Source organism: Myxine glutinosa, chromosome 3 (genome assembly GCF_964187855.1).
Source record: "Myxine glutinosa chromosome 3, kmMyxGlut1.1, whole genome shotgun sequence".
Lineage (NCBI taxonomy): Eukaryota > Metazoa > Chordata > Myxini > Myxiniformes > Myxinidae > Myxine > Myxine glutinosa.
This window is the reverse complement of record NC_136263.1, coordinates 49,779,889-49,796,585: the sequence shown is the minus strand read 5'-3', so window position 1 is coordinate 49,796,585 and position 16,697 is coordinate 49,779,889. Positions and strand designations below refer to the sequence as shown.

At 47.0% G+C, this 16,697-nt stretch overlaps 3 protein-coding genes across 3 annotated transcripts in view; 2 read left to right on the top strand and 1 right to left on the bottom strand.

The window, feature by feature from the left end:
* The window catches only part of SNX14 (sorting nexin 14), a 776,643-nt gene that overhangs the window by 284,534 nt on the left and 475,412 nt on the right, over nucleotides 1–16,697 (top strand). The gene's annotated exons all lie outside the window — the stretch shown is intronic.
* Nucleotides 1–16,697, bottom strand: part of ARL13B (ARF like GTPase 13B) — a 104,174-nt gene that overhangs the window by 2,596 nt on the left and 84,881 nt on the right. Inside the window, exons 6-7 of the mRNA XM_078774026.1 lie at nucleotides 5,273–5,475; nucleotides 5,024–5,126 (exon numbers count right to left, since the gene is read on the bottom strand). Coding sequence (XP_078630152.1) covers nucleotides 5,024–5,126; nucleotides 5,273–5,475 — 306 coding nt within the window. The remainder of the gene's footprint in view (nucleotides 1–5,023; nucleotides 5,127–5,272; nucleotides 5,476–16,697) is intronic.
* Nucleotides 1–16,697, top strand: part of STX11 (syntaxin 11) — a 64,317-nt gene that overhangs the window by 16,477 nt on the left and 31,143 nt on the right. The gene's annotated exons all lie outside the window — the stretch shown is intronic.

The window sequence follows — 16,697 nt, the reverse complement described above, 5'->3', positions numbered from 1 at the left end:
CATGGTATGAAAATCAAGCCAGGTAGCTTCCTCGTGATCAAATTAGTGACCGTCATATTTGGGACATTGTGTTTATGTGACTGAGGGTAATCTTCGGCAATGACTACTGAGTGTGTTTGGTCTGACTGCTTCTGTGGTGGAGGTGCGGACTGCGGAGGCCATGAGCACTCTATCCGCAGCTTGTGCCTGAAAGTATCCTCATGATGTTAACCTGAGATATTTTATCCCATACCTTTTTCAAGTGATTCTGATTATAGCTGCGATCAAGAGTGACACTTAGGTATTTCGGATGGATCCCATTACGAATTGGTCTGCAGGCAAAGTTGATATGGAGATTGTTCGCCAGTTAGTAAGGTGGAAAATGGTAAGTGTGGTCTTGAAGGGGTTTGGACATAGCCACCAGTTGGAAAGTTATTCCTTCATCATCGTAATGTCTTAAATAAGGTATGACTTGCTTCATCTCGATCACGTGACTGGTAAGGGAGGGCAAACTTCCAGGATACTGTCAAAGGCAGATGTTGAATAAGGATTGAAGTCAGGACTGATCCATGAAGGATGCGGGTGCTATGGGTTTTTATTGAGATAGTCTTATCTCCCAGTAAGGCTGAAGTGCTGGTTGCTTAACATGGATGTGGTGACTGACTGTATGTAGCATGAGGGGCGAAAGCTTCAGACTGAGTGGAAGTCCATGTTGCCATGCAGTGCCATCCACTAATGACAGTTCATTCAGAGCTACCCCTGTCCTAAGGCCTCATTGATAACCAGCCTTATTGTGTGTAGTTCGAGCAAGGTCTGATACCAACCTGTTGCTTAGAAATATTGGGCTCTTCCAGTGACAATTTGTGAGTAAGAAGCAAGCACTCAAATAACTTGAGATGTAGTTCGTAGAGATATTGGTTGATAGGTTGAGGAGTCGTTTGCTGGCTTTCCTAGTTTTTGAATGATGATGACTTTGGCCTCTCTCCATGACTCCGCATGAAAGGGATATCTCAACCCTTTGAGTACGGGATTTTTTTTTGATAAAAAATACCCCCGGTACGGGATTAACTGGGCATTTCGGTACGGGAATGCAACCACGAACTGACGATGTATTTATAGGTATAGTCGATGACGCGTAGCAACGTCATCCGTACACAAAACTTTTTCGCGGGTTGCGGCACTGGACGTCATCCGTACTCAAAGGGTTAAATGCAGAGTTGATGCCAGTGAAGAAGGAAGCTAGCCAGGCTTTCCTTTCTATGTCCTTAGTTGTTCAGGATCTCTGGATAGATTCCATCTTGTTCAACTGCTTTCCTGGAATTTGTGTTTGATTGTGCCAAGTCGGATTTCTTGCTGGATGTTGGAGAGGACTATCAGCACCAATATGATGTAGGAGGTGCGTACTTTGTGATCAGAGTGGGTGAAATCCAAGCTTTTAACTGTTTTATTCCATCTCCAGCGGCAGGCATAATTGAGGGAAACAAGAAGTCTAGTCGCTGACTTGCTGGTAACCACAAGATTAATATTCTTGAGGGATTCTGTCTCAGGTAGCCTCCTGAATGCCTCGGGGGATGTTGTTTATGGCTCAGACTTGAGGAGCGAGCAAAACTCTTTGTAGTTGCTGGGAGTAGTAGGGTGAATGAAGTTGATCCTCTCAATCTTCTTCGTGAAGCCAATCCAATCAGCTTTTCAGGGTTGAACATCAGGGTTGAAGTCCTTATTCCTTATACCTGAGTGGAAGGAACCTCCTTGTTTCGGGTCATAGAGGAAATGTCCGATTGATGTGTTCTCTTGCTGCACATTTCATTGACTGTAGTCGGCGTGCTGATAAGGAGCACCCATCTTCCAAATACAGTGACACAAATCATCAGCAAGGTCACATGGACTTGTTGTTTTGTTGCCTGTAAGAAGATTCCCATTTGTTTATGTGAGGACAACTGGAACTGGCACAAGTTTACGCTTTAACATGTAATTGGAGATCTGCTCAACATGCCTCGTGCAATGATAAGACACAGGAGAACATTGCAATCTGCTCTGATTGTTTTTCTGTTCAAACGGATTTATCTACTTCGTGCAAAATCGTAAACACGGAATTCTTGGCAAGAGGGTCCTCAAAAGCTATTTGATGTGGACTCATCTTCGTATGTGGTGACGAGTCAATCTGTGATGAAACGCTACTCGTCCTTCCATGAGTCGGAGCATTCAAGAGGGACTCCTGAGCGACTGGAGTTGTGAGGACTTTTGTTTTTAAATTCTACAGAGTTTGAGAAGCATCTGGTGAAAAGACGTTGAACTTCTGGAATGTAACAATCCATTTTCATCAGTTGTCACTAATTTGTCTGCCTGTGGTGATTTTGTCATGCACTACTTTATCATCAAGGCCCAGGTGAAACGTGGCCATAGTATCAACAGCAATTTGTGATCTTAGAATAAAGGACAAAGCTCAAAAGTAAAAATACTGAAGGTAAGAACAGCAGGATCAGGGTTTTGAGTGGGATGAGAATGTTGTATTGGAGGTGAGTCAAGCCTGAATTAAAAATTTAAAATATATATATATATATGTGTGTGTGTCAAAGTGGAATTTTTTTTATTTATAAATTTGTACAAAACAATTAAAAATGAAAAGCTGAAATGTCTCGAGTCGATAGTATTCAACCCCTTTGCTATGACATTTGAAATTCAGCTCAGGTGCATCCAATTTCCTTTAATCATCCTTGAGATGTCTCTACAACTCGATTGAAGTCCACCTGTGGCCAATTCAATTGATTGTACATCGAACAAGAAGACTCGAAACTTTAATCACTGCCAAAGGCGCTTCCATGGAGTACTGATTCAGGGGGTTGAATATTTATATAAATTAGATATTTCTGTATTTCATTTTTAATTAATACCTCCGCCACCGAACGTGGATGGAGGTTGTGTTTTCACCCCTGTCTGTCTGTTTGTTTATCTGTTTGTAAACACGATATCTCAAAATGTTGTGGACGGATTCGGACGAAATTTGGCAGAGATGTCGTGTATGTGACATGGATGAAATTATTAAATTTTGGTGAAAATCCGGATTCGGATCCGGCTACTGGAATTTTAAAAGTGATTCTTCACCATTTGGTAGATCGGGCCAAAAACGCTACGTAGCAGGATATCTCAAAAAGTTGTGGACGGATTTGGACGAAACTTGGTGGAGAGATTGTGTGTGTGTGACAAAGGAAGAATTGATTCAATTTCGGTGAAGATCTGAAAATGAATTCGGATACGAGGACTATTTAATTTTTAAGTGATTCTTCACCATTGGGAGATAAGGCTAAAACCGATACATAGCAGGATATCTCAAAAGGTTGTGGACGGATTTGGACGAAACTTGGTGGACTGGTTGGGTGTTTTACAAGGACGAATCGATTCGATTTTGGTGAAGATCTGAATGTGGATTCGGATATGAGAATTATTTAATTTTTAAGTGATTCGTCACCATTGAGAAATCGGGTGAAAAGCGATAAATAACATATTTGAAAAAGTTGTGGACGAGTTATGACTAACCTTGGGGGACGAGTTGGTTTGGTGAAAAGAACAAACCAATTCGATTTTGGTTCAGGTCCGAATCCAGATCCGGCCTATCATTGGGATACAAAATAAACGGTTCAGCCTGGCGGAGGTATGGGCTCCACCAAGTGCCGTTCTAGTTTTATAAGAATTTCTAAAAAAATTCCAATTTGACATTATGGGCTATTATGTGTAGATCAGTGACAAACAAATCTCAATCTAATCCATTTTAAATTCAGGCTGTAACACAAGAAAATGTGAAAAAGTCAAGGGGTGTGAATACTTTCTGAAGGTATTGTATCTGTTCATACGACTGCTGCCGATGATCTCTTTATGCAAGAAGCTGTGGGAAAAGGATTCTCCACACAGCCTCAAAGGTACATTCAGCACCAAGTCTCGTGTTTTGACCTCGGATTTTACTTCCAAGCAAACCTCATTTAGCCCTGAATTTGTTGTCTTACTGAGCATGTGTTGATCACTTAGACCATAATGAATGAATGAATGATCGTTTTAAGGCCATTTTCCCCGCTACAGCGGGGGTTAGCCTTGCGGGCCCCATGACAATCATGGTGCCCAGTTTGAGGCAATGTATTTATGGCCGGATGCCCTTCCTGACGCCAGCCCTTGGTCACACTCTTGCGATGCGCAGGGATACGGTGCACCTATTCTAAACCGGGGTACACACCGGGATCATTCATCCCAGCAAGCTGGTACTCAATTTGCCGACCTCGGAAGGATGACAGGCTGAGTCAACCCCCCTGGCGTTAATTCAGCGATCGACCGGGATTCGAACCCAGGATCCTAGGATCCCAAGCCTGCACCCTAACCGCTAAGCCAACACCAGGCTTGGAAACTGGGACAAATTAAAGACCATAACTGGGACAAATTAAAGGGGAGGAGGCAGGGGAATTACCATAATCAATGAACATTTTAATTGATAGTTTCAGACTTCAACAGGTCCAAATTGGTTAAAAAAAAGCTTTATCCTCTGATTAAAAGCTTCATTTTCACCCCATTTTCAAGATTTCCATGGAGACTGAAACTCTATGGACCTGCCAGACTCCATGGCATAATGATTTGAGCATTCACTCTGAATCTAGAGGTCAGTGGTTCAAATCCTACCTTGGCTGAGTCGTACCGAACACTAAAAGTGGTACGTGCTGCTTCCTTGTTCGACACTCAGCATTTAAAGGATAGAGCATGGACAAACCCCATTGGTTGACATACACGGGGAGGAGGAAGTTCCTTCTTAATTGTCCCGTTGAGTGCGGAGAGAAAAGGGACGTTGCATTGATGGTGTTACTGGTACCCAGAGTGCTCTGGGAAGTGACATCACTTTCCCCAGGCTTAGTGGCTGTGTTTGTATGAAGTAAAGTTCGTCGTTGTCTCATGTATTTAGCTAAACATGAGTGCATGATTTGTGTTGCAACTCCTCCATGATCTTTAGACCCTGTAGCGAAAAAAGTTAATTTATGAATGAGGGGCATAAGATCAGTAGATAAATCACCTTTGTGAGGACAGTCTTGATGGGTTGGAAAGGGTTGGTGGCATCCTTGTCATCTTGCTCAAAACTGGCATGCTGCACATCTTCGGCTCCCTCCACCTGCTCCCTGTAAGAGTCAAACGAACCGGACTGAAGTACAACTCTATGGACCCTCCTCTTCCTCACCCCTCAGGTCATGGAAGCGACCATGATGTATTCAATTTATTTGTCACTTCAACTTCTCCCCTCCCCTTGGCTCTTCCCACTTTGCACCTTTGCAGGCGAGCCAAGCGCACCCTCTCACAACGCTCTCTTCGCTCGGCTTCTTGGCGCTGTTTCTGCTCCGCAGAATCCTGCAGCACGCGTTGATGCAGCTTGGCGTGATCTTCATTTATAGTGGCTAGGAGCCAGCGGAGTGAAGTCAAACCACAGTACTCTCCTTTCGGTCCTTTCCTTTGTACCGCTGAGCACTTTTCCTGGTTGGAAGGAAAATTTGTGTCACACTTATTCGCAGTTTGATTAATCGGTTCCCGATTATAGTTCCAACATTACTCCTTAAATCAGCATTTCCCAACCTGGGGGAAATTTCCCCCTGGGGGGAAATTTTAGGATTCCAGGGGGGAAACTTATTCCAAGGGAAGTGTAATATTGTGCTTCAGTGAATAAATCTCAAATCTTTAATTCTTTTGTTCTTCGACTTTTTACTTAACATAAACATTTATAACATCATCGGTAAATAAAAATTTATATACAATAATTTTTTTAAATAAAATTTATATGTGTGAGTGTGTATGTGTCTCTGTGTGTGTGAAGGTTTGTATGTATGTGTAGGAGTGTGTGGGTGTGTGTGTGTGTTGCTATATTTTTATGTTATTTATTATGTTATTTATGTTTTGGCTACTTTTATTTGGCTACTTTTATATTATTTGGCTACTTTTATATTATTTTGTAGCGTTTAGCGTTTTATATTATCTATTATTATTTATATTTTATATTATTTTATATTATATTATAGCGTTTTATATTATTTTGTTTTGTTTTATAGTAGCATTTGGCTACTTTTATATTATTTATGTTATTTATGTAACGAATAAATTTTGTGTTTTGGCTACTTTTTCCTTGTTATATATATATATATATATATATATATATATATATATATATATATATATATATATATATATATATATATATATATATATATATATATATATTGTTGCGAATATGGAATTTGGCCTCCATATCCGCTTGTAAATATTCCCCTATTTTCTCCAATACTCCCCAACTTTCCCCAATCCCCCATTCCCTAGTCCCATTGCATGTAAATAACAATCAGTAGAGCCGACCTTCCCCTTATTCCCCCATTAAATGTCGTGCCCAGGTCCACCGCACCACACGTAGACAACTTTCGGACATCTTCCTAGTTATTCTTATTCTATGTCAGTTAAGGCCTCGTCTCCATTAATTATGACTCTTCGTTGCACCAGAATGTGATTATATGGCATCAGTAGTGAGTTTAGGACCTTTCCCATACCTCCTTCCATCTTCTTCCCCAACAATTACAACAACAACAGAGGAGATGGCGGCGGAGCGGGGGAGGATGCGTCCTCACACCGGCTCGATTAGCTCCAGACCATGCGCTCCACGGGGTTACCACGAAGGGGCTCCTTGTCAGCTCCTCGTCAAGGGCGGAGCCTGGTAAACCCCCCGCACGCACCCAATGAGAAGCAACGTGCCGATTCCACGAGGCGGAGCTAACGAGCCGAGGGCGTGTCACTCCCCGCCGGATATACGCGGCCACGCGCCGGATGTGACGAGAGATGCGCACCCAGCTTGGAGAAGGAAAGCCACCTGCGAGCGCTGAGAGAGATGCGCACCCAGCTTGGAGAAGGAAAGCCACCTGCGAGCGCTGAGAGAGATGCGCACCCAGCTTGGAGAAGGAAAGCCACCTGCGAGCGCTGAGAGAGATGCGCACCCAGCTTGGAGAAGGAAAGCCACCTGCGAGCGCTGAGAGAGATGCGCACCCAGCTTGGAGAAGGAAAGCCACCTGCGAGCGCTGAGAGAGATGCGCCTGAACTACGGAGAGCAGAGGAAGCCACCGCCACCCCCAGCGCGACGATACCTCCCCGCATCTTTGGACCGGACCGGACCGTACTGGACCCTGCTTTGAGCCAAGAGTGCACCTTGAGCCATCGATACCCGCTGTCCTTTTCATCAACCCCCGTGTGAGTCAGCCTTGTCCCGTTTGTCTGTCGTCTGTCCGGGGTTAATATAAGAGTGTGTCTAAGTGCTTGTCTTTCTATGCTGTCCCTCTTGTAGTTGTAATCTAACCTTCCGCCTTAATATAACCTCCTCCGGAGGTCTTGAGAACTGAACCCCTGGTGTCGTATTGTGTTATTGTAATCCAGCCGGGTGTCTTCTTTTTCTTATTGAGCCAGCATCGCGCGGCTTCGTCAACGTTCGAGTACAATCGGGTAATTTGTGCGGACACGACGGCCATTCCGCTCGGCCCACCTTAACATCAAAGTCGTGTCTGTAACAATTGGTGTCGAGGAGTGAGATTCGGACCCGGGACTAAATTAGTTAGGCCCAAATTTTGGGAGGGAAAATCGAGCCGGAGCGCGGTTACTGCGCTCGACGAAATTATAACAGCAAAATTTGGATTGGTGTTACGAAACTCGAATTTTGAAAGTCGCGCTATGGCGGATCAAGACGGCTGGGGTCCGGTAGGGGAGAGTGAAGCAGGGTCGGTCCAGGACCAAATTGAGGGACGCGAGGAGAGCGAAGCAGTGAGGGCGGCAGGGTCGCAAAATAGCGTTGTCACGCACGAGGTGGCCACGGCGTCCACGCCCGCGGCAGCGCCCCTGGTGGATTCGAACCTTTTCCTCCTGCAAATGAGGGCCCTTATGGAACAAATGGTGGGAATGAGGGCTGATAGTGAGCGGTTGGGAAACCAAATGGGGGTAATGGGGAACCGGATGGATGCTCAGAGTGAGCAATTGGGGGTAATGGGGAACCGGATGGATGCTCAGGGTGAGCGATTGGAGGGCCAAATGGGGGTAATGAGGGACGAAGCGAGGAGTACCAGTGAGGGATTAGACAATAATTTTAAGGGATTAGACAATAATTTTAAGGGATTAGACATGAAATTTGGGAAATTAGACGATAGATTAGGGGAAATACAGGAGGGGTTAACGGGGGTAGAAAACAGAATGGCCGCTCAAGAGAATCAAATGGAAGGGATGCAAAAAGGGTTAGAGGGGTTAGAAAACAGTATGGAAGGCAAATTGAGGGACATGAGGGACCAAGCGGAAAGGGAAGTTAACCAAATGGAGCAGCAGATAGAGGGGGTCAGAATGGGGGTAGAAACCAAACTGGATGCTCACAGGGAGGAAATGGAGCAGATGAGGGTGGCATCTGGGCAGGAGATGCAAGTGATGGGAGAGCAGATCAGAAGAGGAGTGAGTGAGGAGGTCGGACGAGTGCGCGAGGAGGTGAGGCACTGTGAGGAGCACATGGAAAAGGAGGTGAGAAAGGGGACTGTAAAGTTACAAGGGGGCATAGAGGACCTGACGCAGGAGGTGGAGCAGCTGACGGAGGGACAAAAAGGACTAACGGAGCAGGTTCAAAGGAACACTGCAGTATTAGGAGGTTTAAAAGCGACACAAAACGACATAAAAAACGACTTAATAGCGACAAAGAGGGAATGTCAGATAGTACGTGAGGGACTGACAACGAGGTTGGACGAGGTGATAGAGGTCATGGAGACGAAGGACCGGCAGGTGAGGACGCACATGGAAACGGTCAAGGTAGCCTTGGAGGACGAGCTTGAGGAGACGTACCGGGGAATAAAAGAGGTGAGGCACAAATTAGAAGAAGTGGAAGAAGGGGTGAGCGAAATTAAGAAGCGACGGAGAGGGGATAACAAAGAGATAAAAGAGGAGATAAAAGAATTGGTCCAAAGTCTGTGTTTGGATCGTGATGTGCTCGTTAACCGGATGAGGGATTCGCAGGTGATGGAGGAGAAGCGAAGAGGAAGAGGACCCGGTGTAAGTGGTGACCAATATGGTCGTGCGTATGATGCGCCAGGTGATTTAAGAGGCTTGGGGGTCGAGATAGACCCGGGTGTTCGTGAGAGGCCGTTGGTGAAGTGTGCGACAGGTCTGGTGTGCGAAAATGGAGGTGTGCAAGAAAGTCCGACTCTGGGGTGTGTGAGGAAAAAGTGCGTGCCAAGGAGTGAGTGTGCTGGCGAGAGTGAGTCGGTCGTAGCGCGTGTGCGAGGGAGCACGTGGAAGCGCGGGGTGGTGAGTGTTACAGAGGGTGTGACGGGAGAGTGTGCGCAAGAGTGTGCGCGAGAAAGGTGTGTGACGGACAGGTGCATGAGGAAAGAGTGCGCTGTCAGAAGTAAGGAAGAGTGTCCACCTGTGGTGAGTGTTACAGAGGGTGTAACGGGAGAGTGTGCGCGAGAAAGGTGTGTGACGGACAGGTGCATGAGGAAAGAGTGCGCTGTCAGAAGTAAGGAAGAGTGTCCACCTGTGGTGAGTGTTACAGAGGGTGTAACGGGAGAGTGTGCGCGAGAAAGGTGTGTGACGGACAGGTGCATGGGGAAAGAGTGTGCTGTCAAGAGTAAGGGTGAGTGCGTTGTCACGAGTGGAGGTGAAAGTAGTGAGAGTGACATGGAGCGTGAGTTAGTTGTGACAGGTGAGCGAGGATGTACACCTGGGATGGAAGGATGCACACCTGGAATGGTAGAGCGTGAGTGGGAATGCACGCTGGAGTTGGTGGTGAGGCACGTGGTTGGGTGTGCGAATGAGGGCACACCTGTGATTGTCACAGAGGAGGTGACCGAGGAGGGGGCGCGAAGCGGTGTATTGGTGAGGTGTGCGAGCGACGAATGTGTGCCAAAGTGTTCGGTGGTCAGGTGTGTGACCAAGGCTGTGAGTGGAATGAGGGTACCTGGGTGTGTAAGGGAAGGTACGAGGAGCATGGGCACGGCTGGATGTGTGAGCAAGGAACGGGCTGCGGGATGTAAGCATGCAGGTGAAGCATCGACGTTAGACGGGGTAGAGTTTAGAACGACTTATAGCCGAGTCAGGCCCTCGGTGCGTGCTGGGCCTCGCTTTGAACGGCCGCGTCCGTGCTCCACTAGGCGGAGCTGGCAGCCCGATAGGAAGGGTCGTTATGGCGACCGCGTTGTGTTGAGACGTGCCGGCAGGTCGAGATCGGGACATTGGATGGCTCCACGCCGAGGTGATGCGTGGGATCTCGGCCCGGGTAAGCCCCCGTCCCTGCACCGAGTGCCGGACGCATCCAGCCGCTGGCACAAAACAACCAGCATCCATTGTTTGGCTTTACGAAGCCGGGCTTTGGACAGGAATTGGCGCACCGAGAGGTATTAGTGAGTCGACTGGGTGATGAGGTTAGTGTTTTGGACCCAAAATTAGAGAAAAGCAAAATTTGATGATTGGCAAAGGATTGGCAGAGTGATGATTGGTAATGGTACAGTGATTGGCAGATGATTGGCAAATTTTTGATTTGTTGAAATTTGATGTGTAAAATTGGTAGTGAGAGACCCCCGATGTGGTGGGATGGCAAATCCACCATCCTTCCCATGGGGGGGCAAAGGAGCAATAGCTTATGGGGTGTATGGCAGTGAAAACTAGCCCGGGTGGGTTAGGATATTGTGTGTAGGGATCTAGAGAAGATGACCTTAGGTAACGTTAAGTTAGGTAGTGACTGATACCTGTAGTGGGGACGCAGGTAGATTAGTGTGGATGATAATGACGAGGGAGCGCAATAGTTTAAAGGGACGACTGGGAAGCGCAAGTTTCAGAAGGGAGTAGTTAGCTGAGATGATGCCGTGTGTGTGAGGATGGAACAGGTGTGATTGCACAGGTGTGCAATTGGACAGGTGTGTGGAGCAGTGTATGAGTAGTGAGTGTGTGGATCAGCGCGAATGCGCTTGGGGAGAGAAGGGTGCAGGTGGCACCAAGTGTGAGAGCACAGGTGTGCAAGTACAGGTGTGTGGAGAGAGTTGGAGTAAGTGGTACGGAGTGGTGTGCATGGTGCGAAGGTGTGGATGGGGGAAGAGTGGACCCCTTTCACGAGTACCCGGGGCGGGTAGTGTAAGTGTTAGGTAGAGGGTATAGGTAAATTGTGGTTAGATATTGGCATCTGTGGTGCGGTTGCAGAATGGTGTTGTGGATGGGTGCATTAGTGTTGTGGAAATGGCTGGGCGTGTAGCCTGTTAGTGTGTGTAGTTGGTTGGGCACTCCACCACTGTGAGGATGTCGGCCAGGTGAGGCCGCAGGTGGGCTCTGGGAGCCGGTAGAGTTGTGGATGGGGCCCGAGGATCCGGAGGACGGACCCGGGTAGCCCAGTGCCAGAGAGGGCACCGAGTGGGGAGAGTGCCAGAGGGCCTTCCCCAGGTAGTTAGGTTAGGGTAAGGAGCAGGTAAGCTCGGAGGCAACTGCAGTGGTGGAGGTGTGCAGGTGGGTAGACCCACTGGGAGAGGTACACGTCGCAGCCCAGAAATTGTACGAGGGCACCGGGAGATGAATCGGGGGAGTGAGACCCCAAATTGAAGAGCACCACAGTTTGGCCAATGGGAATTGGTTTTTAGAACCCATAGTGTAAGAGGGCCAATGGTTTGGCCGGAGAAAGCCCCCGGGTAGTGTAAAGTTGTTAAAGTCATTTAGGAGATAGTTAGGATTGATGAACCTGTCGCACCATACGCAGCCACTTACCTGTGGTGATGATGATGACTCCACACCTGTGTTTTCTTTGTTTGTGTTGCAGAAATGAGAATTGCTGTTGGATTTGTGAGACGCATCACGACGTGGATGAGACATTGGGGTGATTCCATCTCTCCCTCCTTAGGAGGGACTGATGATGAATTGGTGATGGCAAATTTTGATGTGCAGTTGGAGATGGCAAATTTTGATGAGAGTTGAAAATGGCAAATTTGATTGGTTAGGAGGGAGAGAAGACGAATTTGGTATATGGGAGGAACGGGGAAGACAGTAGGGATGTTTGTTGATTTGTAAAGTAGATGTTTATGGGTAGTGTTGTGTTTTGTGGATACAGTAAGGGGTAAGGGAGGGGCCATGTAGGTTACCTGGTGGGGGGGGGGGCGTACGATAGGAACGTACCTGTCTCACCTGGTTCCCATGTGCCCCCAGTGTGCATCACCTTACATTGCGTGCACTTTTGCGCCCTTACCACCTTACTCACTTGTCTGCTTCTTTTGTCTCCCACCTCCGAGGATCTGGCTTTGGGGTAGAGAGAGAGGAGAGAGAGGTGCTGGCTGCGCAGTTGTGGGCCTGCACTTTCGCTGTTTGCTGCCGGGATCGATACACCATATGGACCGCAATGTTTGTGGCCACCCACAATGGACCGCAGTTCGTTTGCGGCCAAGCACCACCCGGGGATGGACCTATGGGTCAACGGGGCACCTATGCCATACAGGTGAACCACTAATAGTTAACACCACCAAGTGCACCACAAGAAGAGCAAGAGACACCTGCAGGGTTAGGGGTTGTCGAATTTATTTTTATTCCAATGAACAATGGTGACTGCACCGATTGGTGGTGGGGTGGTGCTGTTGATGCTCGGGAAGGGTGCTCTGCACGTTATTAAAGGCCGTCGGCCACAGAGCACTCGTGGGTTGGTGTATCGATGCTGGCAAGCGCGCTCTCTCTATGCATAACATCTGCATGTGTTCCTCCAAAGACAGGTCCTGGATCGTAGTGTAAATAGCAGCGTAGTCTTGTAAATAATGCTCCCTACCGGCTGTATGTTTAGTTTGCGAATTCTTTCCGGATTCGGTTATCCTGTGGGTGTGTTTCTGTGAGGAGAAGGGTGCAACGTCGCAGGGGGACATATTTACTCATTTGTGAATATCTGTAAAACTGTCGCACTCAGGGTAGAGTTAATAGTAGAGGGAACTACATTGCGTGCCACACTAAAGTAGGTAAAAATTTATCGGGTCGGGACGCCCCGAGGGTAGAGAAGGGTGCAATGTTGCGAATATGGAATTTGGCCTCCATATCCGCTTGTAAATATTCCCCTATTTTCTCCAATACTCCCCAACTTTCCCCAATCCCCCATTCCCTAGTCCCATTGCATGTAAATAACAATCAGTAGAGCCGACCTTCCCCTTATTCCCCCATTAAATGTCGTGCCCAGGTCCACCGCACCACACGTAGACAACTTTCGGACATCTTCCTAGTTATTCTTATTCTATGTCAGTTAAGGCCTCGTCTCCATTAATTATGACTCTTCGTTGCACCAGAATGTGATTATATGGCATCAGTAGTGAGTTTAGGACCTTTCCCATACCTCCTTCCATCTTCTTCCCCAACAATTACAACAACAACAACAGAGGAGATGGCGGCGGAGCGGGGGAGGATGCGTCCTCACACCGGCTCGATTAGCTCCAGACCATGCGCTCCACGGGGTTACCACGAAGGGGCTCCTTGTCAGCTCCTCGTCAAGGGCGGAGCCTGGTAAACCCCCCGCACGCACCCAATGAGAAGCAACGTGCCGATTCCACGAGGCGGAGCTAACGAGCCGAGGGCGTGTCACTCCCCGCCGGATATACGCGGCCACGCGCCGGATGTGACGAGAGATGCGCACCCAGCTTGGAGAAGGAAAGCCACCTGCGAGCGCTGAGAGAGATGCGCACCCAGCTTGGAGAAGGAAAGCCACCTGCGAGCGCTGAGAGAGATGCGCACCCAGCTTGGAGAAGGAAAGCCACCTGCGAGCGCTGAGAGAGATGCGCACCCAGCTTGGAGAAGGAAAGCCACCTGCGAGCGCTGAGAGAGATGCGCACCCAGCTTGGAGAAGGAAAGCCACCTGCGAGCGCTGAGAGAGATGCGCCTGAACTACGGAGAGCAGAGGAAGCCACCGCCACCCCCAGCGCGACGATACCTCCCCGCATCTTTGGACCGGACCGGACCGTACTGGACCCTGCTTTGAGCCAAGAGTGCACCTTGAGCCATCGATACCCGCTGTCCTTTTCATCAACCCCCGTGTGAGTCAGCCTTGTCCCGTTTGTCTGTCGTCTGTCCGGGGTTAATATAAGAGTGTGTCTAAGTGCTTGTCTTTCTATGCTGTCCCTCTTGTAGTTGTAATCTAACCTTCCGCCTTAATATAACCTCCTCCGGAGGTCTTGAGAACTGAACCCCTGGTGTCGTATTGTGTTATTGTAATCCAGCCGGGTGTCTTCTTTTTCTTATTGAGCCAGCATCGCGCGGCTTCGTCAACGTTCGAGTACAATCGGGTAATTTGTGCGGACACGACGGCCATTCCGCTCGGCCCACCTTAACATCAAAGTCGTGTCTGTAACAATATATATATATATATATATATATATATATATATATATATATATATATATATATATATATATATATATATATATATATATATATATGTATATATGTATATATATATATGTATATATGTATATATATATATATATATATGTATATATGTATATATATATATATATATATGTATATATGTATATATATATATATATATATATATATATGTATATATGTATATATATATATATATATATATATGTATGTATATTGTATATATATATATATATATATATATATATATATATATATATATATATATATATATATATATATATATATATATATATATGTATGTATATTGTATATATATATATATATATATATATATATATATATATATATATATATATATATATATATATATATATATATATATATATATATATGTGTATGTATATATATATATATATATATATATATATATATACATATATATATACATACATATATATATATATAAGGGGGGGAGGGGTGGGGGGAAATCCGAACGGTTGAACTGGTTCAAGGGGGAAACGACAGAAAAAAGGTTTGGAACCACTGCCTTAAATGCTATTGCTATCTTTCAAGTCGTCAGCTCACCTCTGATAAAGCCCCAGTCATACCGGCCATTTTCAGGCCACGAATCGCCACGACCTAAGATCGGGGCGACATTCTTGGCCAGATCGTATTGGGGTCCTGGCGATTCCTGGATGATCGGGGGTGTACTTGGCAGTTCGGGTCGAGACGGGAAGCCGCCCCGACAATTTTGAACTGTTCAAAATTATCGTGGCGATTCGTGGCGTTTTTCAAACTCTTGCTGCTGTCTGGAGGGTGTCGTACGGGCGCGTGTGGGCATCGGGAAAATAGTCGTGGAGTGTCTTGCGGCGGTCGGGAAACTTGGCTGCCACGATTCGCTCCGCATCCAGCAAGCACTGATACGACCGCCGTACGTCCTCACATGGACGCCGTACGACTGCCATCACGATCTTCCAAGAATTGCCCCGATCCGTCCCGACCACGTTCGTGCAGCAGTACGACGACTCACGATCATTGCCGATCTCTCACGAATTAACAAGACTCCGCCAAGACTGCCGTAAGCATGCAGTAAGCACCAGTAGGCGCCAGTACGACCTGTCACAAGACCGGGTATATATAGGCGATCCCCGGCGGCGAAATCATTTCATCTCCTGATTCCAAGCTGGTCACATCGATCACATCCAAGCTGGTCACGGCGGCCACGTGATTGTGCACGTCTTCCTGGATCCCCTCCCCCTCTTCCTGGCTGGCGGCATCATTGGAAGGCTTGGAGTTGATGATTTATATAAACGACATACAAAAATAACGTGAATTAGCGTCGTCTGAATTTTAAGATCGTAGTTAGGTCGGCGTGATTCTTGGCCGTTCTTATATAGGGCAAGGACGGCCGCCACGCAGTCGGGCTCGGACGGGTGGGCACGTACGCGTGCGTACTGCGGTCGTAGTGAGGTCGTAGTGCGGTCGTAGTGGGATCGGTGTGGATCGGGGCGGATCGGGGCGAAGACGTGTGGGCACGGGCTAGGACTTGTGGCGATCTTGCCGTGCACTTGGCGGATCGGGCTTTGTCGGCGCGGCGGTCACGGCGCGATCGTACGGGAGTCGTGGCAGGGGTGTTTTGGTATGACTGTGGGAAAATTTACAGCCGATCTTGCCGAAAAGTCGTGTTGGTGTGGGGAATCGCCAGATCGGGGGTGATCGGGGCGATTCGTGGCCACTCAAATCCGGTATGACTGGGGCTTAAGCTATTTCCTGTTTTAGGATTAACTGCGTTATAAAAAGCTATTTTTTTTTTTTTTTTTTTTTACTTAGGAAAAAGGACTGCACCATAAAGGTGTTCAAATTTTTCACGTCCCTAAGGAAATGCTGACAGACACAGCAGCACATTTGCGACACTATTTTGAATGCAATGCTCTGCCTGTGGAATACTGAAGTGGCCCACTGAGTATTTTTTTAACATCTAGGTTTCTGTGAACAGGAAAGCCGGTTTTGTGAAACCCCAATGTGAAGACTGCATGTTTCATGGTGCTGTGATAAAGGCCGACACGGTCTGATTTGTCCACACAAAGCTCGAGGTGACCTTGTTACCAAATTTGAGGTCCTGCAACTGCATGGTGCAGATGAGCGATTCTGCCTCAAGTACAAATGATATGGTTTTTTTTGGGTTTTTTTGGAGTAAAGCACTCGACACTTCAATTAAACGATGCAACCTTCCAAAAGTGAAAAATAATTCCAAAGATTAGGTGATGTTGCTTCGAAAGGCTGATGCTTCTGCAGTGAACCGCATTCCACAG